The following is a 17,093-nucleotide window of genomic DNA, read 5'->3' on the forward strand; positions in this document are numbered from 1 at the left end:
CTGAAGGTGGTGGTGCTCGCGGCTCTGGACTGGACAAGGAAGAGGCGTCACGGTGGTGATGGCTGGTGCGTTGTGGATGGAAGTAGAAGAAAATGATGGTGGTGAGAGGGAGTATGCGTGGCTGCTGCAACGTTGAGGAGGTGAGGATGATGGTCTTTTGTTGTTAAGGATGAAGAAAGAATTATGGTGAGGATTATGAGGTGCTGCTCATTGAAAGGGAGAAGGGAATGTGGGTGATGTTGGTTTTGTTCTGCAGGAAAAAGAAAAGGGAACGAAGAAGAAGGAAAAAAAAGGACTAAATTGAAGTTTCAATGTTTCCCCCAATGTTCCAATCCACGTGGCTAGGAGAGATGCACACGTAACGTGCCAAATCATCGTCTCCGTTAACGTTCACTAACGGGAGCAGAGGCAGGGACCAACGTGATCGACGTTTGCCAACTTCAAGGACTACGGGCGACATTTCCTTAGAATAGGGACTAATATGCCCGACACCTACAACTTTAGGGACCAAAGTGACCATTCAAGCTTAAATGCTATTCTGGTGGGTCCAGACTTCCACATATGATTTAAGCAACTCATAAGCAACCCATGCAAAATTCACTTCAGTGCATGGTTGCTTATTTTACTTTTAGCTGAACCTCACTGTACCTCATATATTTATATTTTATATTTTCACTTAAGCATGATTTAAATTTAAATATTAATTAATATCTATAATAATATAATATATTTAAAATTGAAGAAAGAAATTGTGTGGAAGTGAAAAAATTGTGTAAAAAAAACAGATATTGGCATGTTATTTATAATAGACCCATATTAATTTTTTTATTTGGGCCCAACGGTCACAAAACGACTAAAAAAAAAGAGAAACTGGCCCATTTCAAGTCAAAACGACACCCCATTAACTCAGGAGTTAACTCAGCCTTTTCAAAACCCTACTCAAAATACACAATTACTCCTCAACCGTTCCCTTTCTCTCCTCCATCAACGCAATTCCCGTTTCTCACGGCCCTCACCCACCGTCCACCTATTCCCTTTCTCTCTCACTCTTCCTCTTCCTCACCGAAAGCGCTTCCCTCCTCTTCTTCTCCTCTGAAACCGATTCACTTTCTCTCTTACTCTTCTTCTTCCTCAGACCGAAAACAACGAAGAAACCCTCCTCTGAAAACGATGAAGCCTCCCTCCTCTTCCTCTCCTCTCAAAACGATGAAATCTCCCTCCTCTTCCTCAGATCGAAACCTCTCCATCCTCTTCCTCTCCTCTTCCTTAGATCGAGCCTCCCTCCATGTTTTCATTCACCAAGCCACCAGATCGAAGCCTCCCTCCTCTGAAAATCGATCGGAGCCGCCAGATGAAGGGTTGAAGCCGCCAGATCGGACATGCAAGTCTCCTCTTCCCCTCCTCTTAACACGGATCGGAGGTTAAATACATGCAAGCCGCCAGATCGAACCCAGTTCGGAGATTCATGTATTTTACTGTGTATTTTTTTATTGGATTCATGTCAAGATTCAGGTTTTGTAATAAATTACTTCTTTTTTTTGTATATTTGTTCTTCTGTGTTTAATAAATTTCTCCCGCACTCCTCATCTCTTATTTGTGATTCCGTCTTCTTTTAACTGGAATCTGTTGCTGAAGGGAGAGAGAAAAAACAATTTTTTAAACCAGGCAGAAGTTAAGGAGCGTTGCTTAGCTTTGAGCTGTTAGCAACGCCACCTCAGCAAGCTCCAATGGAGCAGAAAAATAAGGAACACATCTTATTTTAAGCAACCAGGTTAAGCAACGCCACCTCAGCAAGCTCCAATGGAGCAGAAAAATAAGGAACACATCTTATTTTAAGCAACCAGGTTAAGCAACCCCCATTGAAGTTGCTCTAAGGGTTGACATACACATGTTAAGAGATGCCTTCTTTTTTTCCGGTCAAAACATGTTAAGAGATCGTTCATGGGCAGGTCCGTGTGACTAAGTTAGACTGTGATTGAGTTAATAAAAAGGGACACTGGAACAAAGAGTTGCCACCCCTTTGGAGTCTCTTCCGGTTCCTTCTCTTATATGGAGGTTTCTCCTCTCCTCCTTTTGTAGATGTTTCTTTCATAACAGGTGAGTTCTCTTTCGTATTAGATGAATTTGCTACTCCAAAAAGAGAGTTTTTCTTCTATTTAAGTTTAGAATATCTCCCTTTTATGTGACCACCCCGTTCGCCTTAGTCTCGACGATCGATCTCCGCCTCTACCACCACCATCCTCCTGCCCCCTTTGTTCTTTCACTGTTGTTGGTTAGTGTTTGTTCTAAAGTTGCCATATTTTTTATGGTCTCACTATTTTCTAGCATGACTCATCACGATTATGCTGAAGCCAAAAACATAGGCTTCCTTGTAGGCTAAATAGATCGTAATTCCAACGAAGCTAGATGGAGTTGTTGGTTAAAAAGGAAAAAAGTTACTGCTCAAAAGTCAGCTTGGTTCACCGTTGTTCCTAGGTATTGGGGGCTTTGTATGGTTTTTAGTATGTTGGCTACTTGTATCAGCATAAGTGAGCATGCTTTGTTCTTATCTGATTGCATTGTAGTATCACTCCTTGAGCTTTTGGTTCCACTGATATAAGTGTTGTTGGACTAGGGATGACAATAAGTCTTTTTCTCATTGGATACCGCAAAAAGTACTCACAATGGTCAAGGTGAAAACTCACTAGATGAGTATGGGGTTGGTATGAGTAAATACCTGCAAAAAATAGTGGGTATGAGTGCGGGTATGAGTACTATAGTGCCCAACCCGCCACATATCCGCACACACATATTACACACACATAATTAGTAGTATATTAATAAATTTGAAGTATAACTTTCTAACTTCTTTTAAAAACAAGTAAGTGAAGTTTTAATATTGAATAAATGATGGTTACACTATCATGGATTGGGACTGGACTGTGTCTCTTACACATGTCCCTATAGAGCAAAACCACACGTCGGATGCTTTGGCACGATCGACAATCTTCTCGGAGGGTTGGCAAAAGAAAGTATGGAGGCATCCTCCTGCTAGTTTGGCTACTTCTTTGTACCATGATACCTTAGATTAGTTGCTATGTTTCTATTTTTTCTTTCGCATGTAATAAAAATAATTATTGTTAATTTATTCTCCCTTATTTTTAAATTAATTTAATAACTTATAACTTTAGAAGTTTATTAGCAAATCTAAAATTATGAATTTAAAAGTAATTTTTTCGCTTATTCTTTTTAAAAATTATATTATTCGAATGATTTTACTTGTTAAATATTTGGAATGAGTTTTCTATTTTTTTATTAATGCTTTTTATTTATAATAGCGTTTATATTTTGGTTTTCTATTAAAAACTTCATGAAAGATAAATTTTGCTTAACTGATTGCCCGGGTAAGGGGCACGGGTATGAGCATATAGGTAACCATGAAGTACGGGTACAAGTATTCAAGTTGATACCCACACGGGCAAGAGGACCGACACGAGTAATTTTTTAAAATGCAGGTATGAGGATAAGTATCATAGTACCTTATCCAGACCCTATCCATTATCATCCCTAGGTGAGAGTAGCAAATGGTTTCTTAATAAATTCACGTCTAATATAAATTTAACCCAACTCGGTTCAATAAGAAAATTAATTGATTTGACGAGGGCGTGGGTTGAGCTTGTCTAAATTTTACTTTTTTTAAAAAAAATTGTCAACCGAATTGTCAATTTCTCTTCCGTCACACTCTAAGTTGGTCTATTCCTCTCCTCTCAAGTCAGTGTAGCATTGCATTCAAAACAGCATAAGGGGTGCTAACCCGAATACAATGAGAAAGAGATAGAGATGACTAGTCAAAAAAGGACTAGAACATGAGTGAACAGTAGTTACATGAGAGAAAGAAAATAAGAAAAAGATGGGGAAACCAGCAAAATTGCTAAAAAAATGATATTTGGTCCCTTCATGGAAGATGCAGACATAAATATATTGGCTATAAGTAGATCCCCAAACTGCAGCAAATCTACACTGTATCCAAATAGCATACCATCCCGTAACATAGTGAGAAAACACAACCCAAACAAGCCTTTTATGCACAGCAAAGCACCACCCCCAAGCACCACACCCCAATTCATGAAGAAATCGCAACAATTCACAGGGAACCATAACCATACTGGCTTTCCTGGATCTGCGGAGGCACTAAATTTCTACCTAACCGGTGTTGGATTTGATTTTGAAAAAAAGCTTGGTCGCCGTTTTAATGCCTGCTCTTCTCTTGTTAATGGTCTGCATGTTTCTTCCAAAAAAAATTCCTCCTAAAGGAAATGCTGGAGAAGGGAACAATGCTCAGGCAGTCTAGCTATCTAGAGAAGAGGAGAAGAATCATCAACTTGGAAGAGAGGAACAATGTCTACCGTCTCATCCTGCATGCTATAACCGGTGTTGGACTTGATTTTGCAAAAAAGCTTGGCCAACTAGTCAACACCCACAGGAACGCTGTTATAATGTTCGCTCTGGTCTTGTCAACGGTCTTGCTGTTCCTTCCCATTTTTTCCCTCCTAAAGGAAATGCTGGAGAAGGGAACCATGCTCAGGCAGTCTAGTTATCTGGAGATGAGGAGAAGAACCATCAACTTTGAAGAGAGGAACAATGTCTAGCAAAGCTGAGGAAGGAGAGGGAGAAGGAACAACAAGCTGAAGAAGAAAATGTAGTTAAATGTTTGTATTTTTGTATTATTTTTTCTGAGACTCGCTTGTTTTAATGTGATTAAGTGTGTGTATTGAATCCTTAATGGTTGGTTTTCATTTTTTTTTACTTCTTAATTTTTCAAATTAAATATAGCCTTGTTCAATTGAGATAAATATTATTGTTTAATTTGTATTGTTACTATCAAGTTATTCTATCTTTATTCATTGACCAGACTCGAACTTACACTACAACAAAAACCACCTTTAGGACAAAAGTTTAGCAGCAATAAAGCTATTGCCAGCAATTTATCAGCAAATTAAATTTTTTTGAGGCAATTAAAGAATGGACTGCAATAATTACATTTAAATTTTAAACTGACAATTAGTAGAAAAGCCACTTAGAAATTGGTTCCAAACTTCCAATACGCTTCTTTATTTTTCGTTTCCCGCTTTTTCTTTCCACACTCTCGATCAAAACTAGTTCCCCTCTTTTCAAATTCTTGATACAAGAACTCTCTTTAAGAAAACCTACCATTGATCCCTGATCCCTTGAGACCTTGCCCTCTCTCCTTGAAACCACCACCACCATCCTCTGAGATTCGCGTGAAGGACTGAAGGTGAAGATTCTCGTGAAGTTCTTGTGAAGGTGATGGAAATCACGTGAAGTGAAGGTTCTCTTTGATTCTCTCTCAGGAAATCTGTAAGGTAAGCTTTTTGATATGAAATCTCTACTCTAATTTCGTTTCTCATTCCTCAATTTAAGGTTTAGGTGTTACGATCCACTGTACGGTGAGAAAAATGAACGGCGGTGAGAAAAATAAATTGCGGCGTAGATGTAAGGGTAATCAGTGCAGAGTGTGTCTCAAATGACTGGTTGCAACTTTCTTCCATGTTTTGAAGCGATGTTTGGGGGACTAGGGCTTCAAATGTTTTTTTTATAGGCAAATGTTAGTGGTTAGTTGTTAGTAAGTTAGAAAATTCCTTCAAGTTTCCCTTTCAGGATTCGAACCGTGGACCTTCCCCTCCCCAACCCTTATGTCCCCTAACTCTTACCATTTGAGCTAACCCTCGAGGACTAGGGCTTTAAATTGTTGACTGGACTGTGCTTATGCATAACCAATGGCTAGAACTGATATTGTTCCTTTTGTGTTGTGCCTAATGCCTCTTCTTGCTGTGTTTTTGGCCAAGTTTAGTCGGTGTAATTGAGTATAGTTGATGCATCTATCTATATTGGGGGCTGATAATTTAGTGAAATTTTCAACAGGGACATGTATTTTGGCCTTTGGAACTTAGGCATAAAAGTAACATAGCACAGTTGCATATTAGTGAAAAAACCCAAAAGAAAGAGGTGTCTATATATATATATATATAAATAAGTAATGCATGTAACCCATAGTCATCATCTTTGCCATGCTTTTGAACAATCCTTGAACGTCATGACAAAGTTTAAGTAGAAGAAAAATGATAGTAAGACTAAGTTTTGCTTAAAAAATAGAGAGATTTGATTAGCTAAAAAAATAATCAACTGAAATTATGAAATAGAGAGGTTTGCTTAAATAACCGCCGCTAAAGAAAAAACAACCGCGGCTAAAACCCGAATTTCTGATAGTGAATTAATGTAGGTAATAAAAGTGAAATTAAATATTTCTCTTACAATTAAAACTTTTATGGAGGATGTTTCTTTATCAATCTAACTTCCCTCATTATTGTCCAACATTCGCATAACTTGAGGAACTCTTGCCACTTGCAACGTATTCTTCGATGGAATGTTTCACATTAGAAAATTAATTAATGCAACCTCAGTTACAAGAATCCTAACAATGACTCAATTTAATTTACTATTTAAATGAATTCCAAGTTGACCATTTGCATCAAACGAGTAAAAAATCAAATACTATAGTGCAATATTTTACTCAAATCTTATGGCAAAACTTAGCAGTTGTCTTATTTTGATGTCTCTCTTCATTGCAACCACAACATTTGCTGAACCAGAGAGTATCCTTCAATGTGCAAAGTATATAGGAGTACCCTGTGGAAATCAAGTATTTCGAAAATTATTCGGTCATAAAACGACTGACCTTTCCACACATTGTTGTTATAAGCTTATTCAAACAGGTTATATTTGTCACACCAAAATGGCCCTAGCTGTTCTCAAAACATATCCACAATTGAAAGATTTAACTTGGCTTGACATTCTGTTCAAGGCTGATAAGATTTATGATACGTGTGATCAGCTGACTAAACCTGTAAGCCCCAAATATCTTGCTAAGTGCACAGAAGAAATAGGTAGTCAATGTGGAGAAGAAGTTTTTGACGAACTAATTCACGACAAGACCATGTCTAAGAATTGTTGTGGAAAACTTGTGAAAATGGGTGAAAAATGCCATCTGAATATGGCAAAGGAATTGATTCGCACCCCGGAGATGAGGAGCGCCAATGCAACTCAAATTCTTATCAAGAATGAGGAAATATTTCACAAATGTCAGAAATAAGAAATATTTCATGAAGATCAATTGAAAACATTGTAAAATACTTTTTTGAGAAATGGAACAAATTAAGGGAAGGTAAGTGGACTTTAATGAAACGATTTCAATTGCATCCTCTCTAAGAATTTTTGTTGTATTTCTACTTTCTAATATTGCAATTGATAATATTATTTGATGGGTTTAATTTAAAATAGTATTTATGTAATGCATTTATTAAAGGAGATATGGAATAAGGGTCTTTACCGTACGTCAATTTAAGATATTAAATTTATTTATTTTCATTAAAAGAACCAATTAGTCTGTAATCTATATTAGGATACGTTAACAGTATAAATTCAAAAAAGAGTTGGTGCAATGGGATATTCATTTTCTTACTATTTCTCAATAAGTGTTGTCAAATTAAAAATCTATGAACAACGGGTGGGTGGTATCTTTCTTATTCATTAACTTTACAATTTACAGTTAAGGTTCAACCCTTCTTAAGCGTGTTTATGTTATGTAATGCATAATTTGAAAATTAGGGGTTTTAGTTCAACTTGCAACTCCGAGAGATCATCGAAATTCCTGTAATATCACGAACATCTTCTTTCATACTCCACATATATTGAACCTTCAAATCTTCCTCCATCCTTTTCTTCTAAATTTAAATTATATGTTTTTTATTGGTCTATATCATTTAAGGTATCATACCTTAATAACAAGCCCTTATTAGTTTTTTAAACTGAAATTAGTTTTTCAACGACACTATAATAACAAATCACAAGATAAGATACAAAAATTGGCTAGTCAAACATGCCGGTAATATATCACCAGATGTTCTTCAGCTAAGGATGGTATCCGTTGACTTTGAATTAAGATAAACCTGCACATTTTTTGAGCATAACATTGGAAGGGAACGCAGCTTGTGCACACTGCTTTCATGCTTTGACCTCAAACATGAGCCCAGAGAATGATAACATGTTGAAAATTGCAGCTCAAATGGGTGATATAAATCTTCTGTACACAATAATACAGGATGATCCATATGTTTTGCAAAACATAGATTTGATCCCATTTGTTGAAACTCCTTTGCATATTGCTGCATCTATGGGGCATCTTCAGTTTGCCACAGAGGTTATGAGGTTGAAACCTTCATTTGCATGGAAGCTAAACCAGCAAGGGTTCAGTCCCATCCATCTTGCTATACAAAATGGCCAAAAGAGGATGATGTTACGTTTTGTAGAGGTTGATAACAATCTCGTTCGAGTCAAAGGGAGGGAAGGTTTAACTCCTCTGCATCTTGCAAGTCAAACAGGACAGATTGACCTTTTAGCTAACTTCCTTTATGCTTGCCCTGATTCCATTGAAGATGTCAATGTGAGAAGTGAGACCGCACTGCATATTGCTGTGAAAAATAAACAGTACGAGGCTCTTCAAGTCCTTGTTGGCTGGCTAAAGAGAACTCGCCATAAAGGTGCTATGGGGTTGGAAAAAATGATACTGAACTGGAAGGATGAGGCTGGCAATACCATTTTGCACATCTCAACTTTCGCCAATGACTTACAGGTATCCTTCTATCTATATTTTGATCCTGCTTTTTGATTAATGAATCAATATCTTCCTTTCTCAAACCTTGTCTCAATTTGTTGTCAGATCAATTAAGAAAGACACGGAGAGAATCAATTATAAACTAACGTCGAAGTTTTTAATTGACATGTCAACATTTTATTGGTGGAACAGAGAATGAAACGATTTAAGGAGAGATGATTTCAGCCCTTCATTAACAACAACGAAGGAAGGACTGGAATCACCTATGTCACTTACATGTCTCTTTTCATGACTCCTTAATTCAAAAAATAACAAAAAACTCTCCTCTTGGTGGTTACAATATTATCTTTCTTAATTGTTAGTTTTGTTTTATGTTGTTGACATGTCAGTTTTTTTATTGGAAGAACATGGCAAAAAACATATAAAATTAATAATTATGTTGTTTGTTTGTTAATTCCTTGGTAGTAGACAGTTAAATTGTTGGTGAAGACTAAGATGGATTTGAAGGCAAGGAATTTGGAGAACTCAACAGCATTAGACATAGCAGGCAGTGCAGAGATGAAGAGGATACTATCCAATGCTGGAGTAAAACATGGCTCATCAGTCACTAATCCTCCCACGTTTGCAGAGAAACTAAGATCAAGGATCACAATTGTGGATAAAATATTAATCTGTATCCTTCGCATTAGAAAGGATATATCAGAGGAACAGAGAAACGCTTTTCTGATAATCGCTGCTCTTATTGCAACAGCCACCTATCAATCAGCACTGAGTCCCCCTGGTGGAGTTTTCCAAGCAAATGCAGGAGACAATAATATGAACACCACCTCCTCCAATTCTACAGCCAATAATTCCCTAGAAAACAAAGGGAAATCAGTCATGACTGAAGGTGATTTCTTGACCTTGTCCATCTTGAACACACTTACCCTTTTGCTATCAACTATTATAATATATATTCTGACCCCAAGCGGGATAGTTGGGAGTTTACTGTATACACCAATGTTTTGGTTTGCCTACTGCTATATCTATGCTATGAAGGTGATATCCCCTACCTCTGCTACCACAACTTTCAATACCATTACATTGAACTTATTCAACTTCTTGCACGCTGGGATGTTTTGGATATTTTCTTTAGTGTACAAATTCCGCATTCATGCTAAGAACAGGGAAATCAAAACAAGGAATAGTGCAGGAAGAAATAAATGGTAGTTATAGCACTACTGCTAGCCACTTTTGTCATGTATATATATGATATGATACATGTTGGAGTATTAATATTAATAGACTGCTATCTTGTAGATTGATAAGGAAGACCAGTCATGGTTTTGTGTAGGAGATATAGATGATAAGAGATTATTGTTGAGAGTCACAGATGTATCTTTTTTTTATAGAGAAAATTGAGAGTTGTGATTGCATCATATACTTGTACTTTATGGAATTTCTATGTATTAGTTGTGGTTTGGAAGCAAATTGTATACTTCACATAATGATAATGTGATGGTCTCATGCTTAGCTTGTGTTCACGAAGTGAACCAGGAGACCGGTTACTGAGTCAAGAACTAGAGAGAGAAAATTCTTATCTCTATTTCTAGTTGGTGTTTGAGTGTCAACATATTGTTAGAATTTTGGAGGCCCAACTCAACAAAACAAACTAGCTTAAGAGTTGAGAGTTGTTCTACCTTTATAAAAATGCTATCTATGTCATATCTCTAACCAATGTGAAACTTCTAACTCACGACTCCCCACACGGGAGGATCGACTATATTTATATGAAGTCATGACTCTCAAGGCCCAATGACTCGTTCGGGGTTTACAATACAAATAGGCTCACACACTTACGAGATTGTATAAAGGTTCCTGAACTGACTTCAACATCGGAGTCCTTGCAGGATCCCCCTCCCGGGCTCACCCATGACGATCAGATCTCAACCCCCCCCCCCCCCCCCTATGTTTGAGTGTCAACATATTGCTAGAATTTGGGAGACCCAACTCAACAAAAAAAACTAGCTTAAGAGTTGAGAGTTGTTCTACCTTTATAAAAAGGCTATCTATGTCATATCTCTAACCAATGTGAAACTTCTAACTCACGACTCCCCACACGGGAGGATCAACTATATTTATATGAAGTCATGACTCTCAAGGCCCAATGACTCGTTCGGGGTTTACAATACAAATAGGCTCACACACTTAAGAGATTGTATAAAGGTTCCTGAACTGACTTCAACATCGGAGTCCTTGCAGGATCCCCTCCCGGGCTCACCCACGACGATCAGATCTCACACCCCCCCCTATGTTTGAGTGTCAACATATTGCTAGAATTTGGGAGGCCCAACTCAACAAAAAAAACTAGATTAAGAGTTGAGAGTTGTTCTACCTTTATAAAAAGGCTATCTATGTCATATCTCTAACCAATGTGAAACTTCTAACTCACGACTCCCCACACGAGAGGATCGACTATATTTATATGAAGTCATGACTCTCAAGGCCCAATGACTTGTTCGGGGTTTACAATACAAATAGGCTCACACACTTAAGAGATTGTATAAAGGTTCCTTAACTGACTTCAACATCGGAGTCCTTGCAGGATCCCCCTCCCGGGCTTACCCACGACGATCAGATCTCACCCCGCCCCCCCACAACAGCTCAACGCCAACACCTCCAGTCTTCTCAACACTGTACCCCCTCCTGGGTAGCTTTGGTCGGCTTCCCCCGATCACAAACAATATATCTTAGCCCCATAATTTGAAAAATGAGGCAAATTATGTGTTACGGGACAAACTCAGGAAGGCCTTACATGCCTATCTCGGAGTAAATCTAGGGAGTTAAACATGTGTTTTGATTATTTATTGAATACTTGTTTACAAATGAAACAAAAGTGAATTTTGCAGCAAAATGTAATTACAATATGTTTAAATTCATGTTTAAATCTTCACCTTTTTCAAAATCTCTTCCGAGCAGATTCTCCTATAATATTGTAGAAATAACAGACTAAGTAGAAGTTAGTTATATAGACAAGTTGAGATTGCTCATGTGCATTCTATTAATAAGTTGTGAAGTTGTTGTATCAACTGTATAATTAAGTTCTCATCACCGTACAATGTTCACGCTTTCTTTCTATTAGAAGTTCTATTTTTTCCTCTTCCTCAAATACCTATCAAAGCAATGGAGAATCGCTTCATGATACTGTAAACATTTGGAGAAATAGTTTCAGTAAATCTTGATGAGGATAATTTATGGCCACGGAACCATCTTGTTCTCGCAGCTGTGACAGGATTCAAGCTTCGAAGTCACTACAAGCGAGAATCGATTCCATAGAAGTATGCCTCTTAGGAAGATGGGATAGAAGACATCTGTACAACAATGTATGAAATATAGAGCAACAAGATTCCCTGGTACTTTCATAGTTTCTTGCATCAATGCCGGGTTAGTTATCAAATCGAATGGTTGGATGCAATTTTCTTATCAAGTGTGATGCAGACTTTAACTTTCTTTGCGCGCTTGTCAAACTATTGTTAAGATTAAACAATTGAAAACCAGTTGAAAAGCACAAAGAAGGGTGATGCAACACCTGAATATCTTCAGCAATCAAGAAGATTGCTGATGCTGGATCATCTGTGTCTAAAGTAGCACATGTTAAAGCTATTTTGAATGGCTTAACTAAGGAATATGATCCTATTGTGATTACAGTCACTTCTAAAAAAGTTGTATTTTCTATTGAAGAAATGGATTGCTAGCTATCGCAGGTATAATCACAATTTTCCAAATTCTCATACTGTCAAGAACTATGTTACATCTCCTAATGCTTATTTTAGAAGTGCTGACGATTCACAATTCTCACGTTTGTTGGGAGAGACATGCAACCGTTTCCCGAACGGGTGACCGCATCTGTCAAATAACAAAAAAGAGTTGGTTCAATTTGGAAATGACACATGTCATGTGCACCTATTTTACATGTTGAAAGTACTTCTATTCCCTCTTGTTTTTCCTTTCCACTAGCTATGAATAATTTACTTCATGATCTTGGTGTTTGTAAGAACTTGTTAAGTGTGTCTCAGTTTTGTAAAGAAAACAATGTGTTATATATTTGAATTCCATTCTAATCATTGCTTTGTTGTGTATCATTTCACAAAGGAGATCAATCTCCAAGGCTCTCTTAGGAATGGTATCTATGCTTTTGATAATCTACTCTCTATTGCTTCATCCCGCTGTTCTGCAGCAAACTCTTTTCTACATTCCGCTTTATTTTCAAATAAGTGTACACAAGATGATCAGTTTTTCAATTGTGGCATGCTCTCTCTTAGGACATGCTTCACACAAGATAGTTTCTCATGTAAATTAAACAATGTAATGTTTCTTCTTCAATTGAATTAAAATATTTAAGTTCTTTCGTGTAAAGTTTTTTTACACTGTCACCAAAATAACTTTTTAATATTTGATTTAGTGATTATGTAAAAATATTTTACCTCATTGCAAAAAAATTATTCTCTAAATTTAAAATATTTTGGAAGATTGTGTAATATTCATATTTAATTAAATAAAATATGTTTAAATGTATTTTGATTTTGAAACTTAAATTATCATAATTGTTTTAAATTAATACTTTACGATGGACTCATTATGAAACTATGTACCAAAATAAAATAAAATAAACACTAACGTTTACTTATTTCAAAATATAAAATTTAACTTCTCGAGCCAAATTAGTCACGTGGGACCCCTTTCCCCGTGGAGATTGATGGCCGGCTAAAGGACAATTTTTTTATCTATATATAATTTTTTTTAAGTTTAATAACCAATAATTCATGACTTATGATCTCATTAATTCTCAATTAGTGTTATCATTATTGCTTATGCTAAAGATTATTTTACTCGTGTTATGTACTAGTACTGATGCCTAACAAATGGCAATGCCGGATAGGAAAGAATAATGAGATATAAATTAAAAAGGATGGCTCCATTCACTCCAGGAAAATATATAATGAATTGAACAGTGAAATCAAAAGATGAAGCAATTGGAAATCAAAAGATAAAATATCAAAATTTCCGACGCTAAATTTAAAAATTGTGATATTAAAATTTGGAAAAAATATATGGTCCTTCTTTTAAAAACTTGATAAAATTTTATTATTTTTTATTAATATGAAAATGAAGTCTACTTATTGTGTAAAATTTGTGTGTTTTCCTGGCACCACAAATTAGTGGCGGTTTTAAACCGCCACTAACTGATGCTCGTGCACTCACGTGCAATATCCCGTCGTACCAACTACCAAATAACACTCCTCTTAAAATATTTATTCAAGTCCATTTGACTTTGTCATTAATAATTAAAACTTTAATAATAATAATAATGATAATAAGAATTTTTAAAAATGAGAAACTGATTTTTTTACAATATACAATTAATATAATGAATAACATATAATGTTATTAATATCTTATTAATATTGTTTTTAATGTATAGGTCAAGTCAAATTGAATTATTAATTAATATTTAAATAATACTAATTTTCTAAATATGAAAAAATGAATTGTTTTTACAATTAATAAGTAATATATTGAATAATATAAAATATTATTAATAACTATTTAATATTTTTATTAATGTATAGGTCAAGTCAAATTTACTTATTAATTATTAATATTTTTTAAATATGAGAATCAGATTTATTTTATTGTTTTTTTAAGTGATTTATTTTACTGTTAACAATTAATATAATGAAAAACATAAAATTTTACTAATAAATAATTTATATTTTTATTTATGTAGGTCAAGTCAAATTTACTTATTAATCAATATTTAAATAATATTAATAATAATTTCTAAATATGAGAAACTAAATTTTCTTACCGTTAATATAATGAATAGCATAAAATTTTATTAGAAACTAATTTAATTTTTTTAATATATAGGTGAAGTAAATTTTACTTATATATATATTGATAATAATTGATTGATATTTATTTATAGATAACAAGCCATATTGATAATAATGATTAATATTTAAATAATAATAATTTTCTAAATATGAGAAAATTAATTTTTTTTACAATTAATAAGTCATATATTGAATAATATAAAATATTATTAATAACTATTTAATATTGTTATTAATGTATAGGTCAAGTCAAATTTACTTATTAATTATTAATATTTTTTAAATATGAGAATCAGATTTATTTTATTGTTAACAATTAATATAATGAATAACATAAAATTTTACTAATAAATAATTTATATTTTTATTAATGTAGGTCAAGTCAAATTTACTTATTAATAAATATTTAAATAATAATATTAATAATTTTTAAATATGAGAAACTAAATTTTCTTACATTTAATAATTAATATAATGAATAGCCTAAAATGTTATTAGTAACTAATTGAATTTTTTTAAATATATAGGTGAAGTAAATTTTACTTATATATAATATATTGATAATAATTGATTGATATGTATTTATAGATAACAAGCCGTATATCATATATGGGTAGTGTAAATATTATAGGTGGAAGAGTGGAATATTTTATTAAAAGAGGTTAATTAATAAATTTTATTTTAATATGAATATTTATATACTATTTAATAATTATATTATTTATTATTGTTACATTTTAATCCACATTCGATTTTATGAAAATATGAAATAAAAAAAAACCCCCCAAATTTTGACTCTATTCCTTTTTTTCCCATCTTTTCCTCTAAAACTTTTCTTTTGACAACCAAATTCAAGTGAGGAATAGTTTGACAAAAAAAATAAAACTGAGGAATGGTCGTCACTTTGTAACTTGACCAAATCTCATATTTTTCTTTCTTTTTGGTGGCCTTAGATTTATGGGGCATTGATATCGGTGCCGAAATAGGACAAGATAATATCACTTCAATTCAAATCACGATCTTTTCAATGTAACAACAACGCCTCCTCTATGATTATGTAATCAAATTGATCCACCCTTTAAACCCATGCTCCCATCATGAATCGAACAAAAGTGCTTTATCAAAGACATAACAATGTCAGCGGTGACATGTATGTTAGATCAACCACTCCTCCTTAAAAAATAGACATTACAAAAAAACACATTTAAGAGTAACAATAGAAAGACAAAATCGAAGGACCAAATTTTTTTATTTTTCTTAATTATTAATATGAAAATGGCATCATTACATGTTTGTTAACAGCAATGTTCATGACAATGGGGAGAAACTCCTCAGCAGAGAAAAAAAAATTTAGGATAAAGTCGATGAGATTAGGCATTCTCTAGCGGAGGTGGGGTGTTGAGGTCAAGATCCAATAGATCAGGACCTGGGACCCTCCAGTGCACAATGGAGGATGAGCTGGAGTCGCTATTTTCTTTGTCCTGCCTCGCGGCATGAGCAGGAATAGGAGCGAAGGCATCAAAGAATGTCAGAGGGCGAGCAACTGGGAAGACCACTGCAGCATTAGCATCAACAGTGGTGGTAGAGGAAATCACAGTGGAGGAAGCATCAACAACAGCGAGAGCGAGATCCATTGGTGGCGGAGAGGAGAACTCCAAGGTGTTGTCCTGGCTGGGATTGCGCAAGACTGAGTTGTTGGTGGTGGTGGTGGTGGTGAGCTCTGCCGCCACGATAGGGTAATTGAGCTCTGCCATGTTAGGGAACGAGTGTTGAGCTTCTACGAGAAAGACATGTATGAGTGAACCAAAAGAAGATATAGGGGTTTTATAGCCTTGATGTAGAGAGAGAAAATAGTCTTGATGTATAATATAATTATATGAATTGGATTTATATAACTATATCTATATTATATAATATTTATATATTTATTGTATACATATTATATTAATATATCTATATTTTAATTTGTACTAAAGGGTAGAATAGGAAGTTTCAAATTGCAAGCTCATCCACTCCCAAATAATATGATACCAAACAAGGTTGTCTAGCTTCTTTCTCTCTTATCTCTCTTTCCCTCTCTTGCATTTTTCTCTTGTAACGAACCCCTTACAAACAAAGCATAAAGTCTAGTTCGTTAAAAGGCTCTAGATTTGAGAGTTCAGCTTTGCACCAAATTACTATCTGTCGAATCCTAAGCTTGATTAGCCAAATAATATATCTTAATTGGAAAATGATAGAGAGCACGAGGATGTAGGCACGATGGGAGCACGCTTGTGGTTTTTTCTAGCACCGCATATTAGTGAGGGTTTTAAACCCCCAGGATTATGTAAAATTTGTGTTTTTTTCCTGGCACCGCAATTTAGTGGTGGTTTAAAACCGCCACTAACTGCTGCTCGTGCACTCTCGTGCATAATCCCGCCGGGCCAAATAGCACTGCTCATCTTAATTATAGCCCGGTTAATTGAAAAAATGACAAACTCACGAAGGTCTTACATGCCCATCTTAGAGTAAATCTAGGGATTTAATAAATGTACGTATAAAAGTGA

General features: G+C 35.0%; 2 protein-coding genes across 2 annotated transcripts; one reads left to right on the plus strand and one right to left on the minus strand.

Annotated features, from left to right (window-relative positions):
- The first annotated feature begins 7,946 nt into the window (after nucleotides 1-7,946).
- Nucleotides 7,947-10,158, plus strand: LOC130749420 (ankyrin repeat-containing protein BDA1-like). Its single transcript, XM_057602774.1, is given in 4 exon segments — nucleotides 7,947-8,689; nucleotides 9,140-9,569; nucleotides 9,572-9,671; nucleotides 9,673-10,158. Coding segments are annotated over 4 exon segments (1,347 nt in total). The 5' UTR covers nucleotides 7,947-8,080; the 3' UTR covers nucleotides 9,881-10,158.
- Nucleotides 10,159-15,917: 5,759 nt separating this feature from the next.
- Nucleotides 15,918-16,301, minus strand: LOC130743448 (ethylene-responsive transcription factor 4-like). Its single transcript, XM_057595702.1, has one exon. The coding sequence runs from the start codon at nucleotides 16,299-16,301 to the stop codon at nucleotides 15,918-15,920; it is 384 nt and encodes a 127-aa protein (XP_057451685.1).
- Nucleotides 16,302-17,093: the final 792 nt, after the last annotated feature.

The sequence above is a fragment of the Lotus japonicus genome, chromosome 3 (genome assembly GCF_012489685.1).
Source record: "Lotus japonicus ecotype B-129 chromosome 3, LjGifu_v1.2".
Taxonomy (NCBI): Eukaryota; Viridiplantae; Streptophyta; class Magnoliopsida; order Fabales; family Fabaceae; genus Lotus; species Lotus japonicus.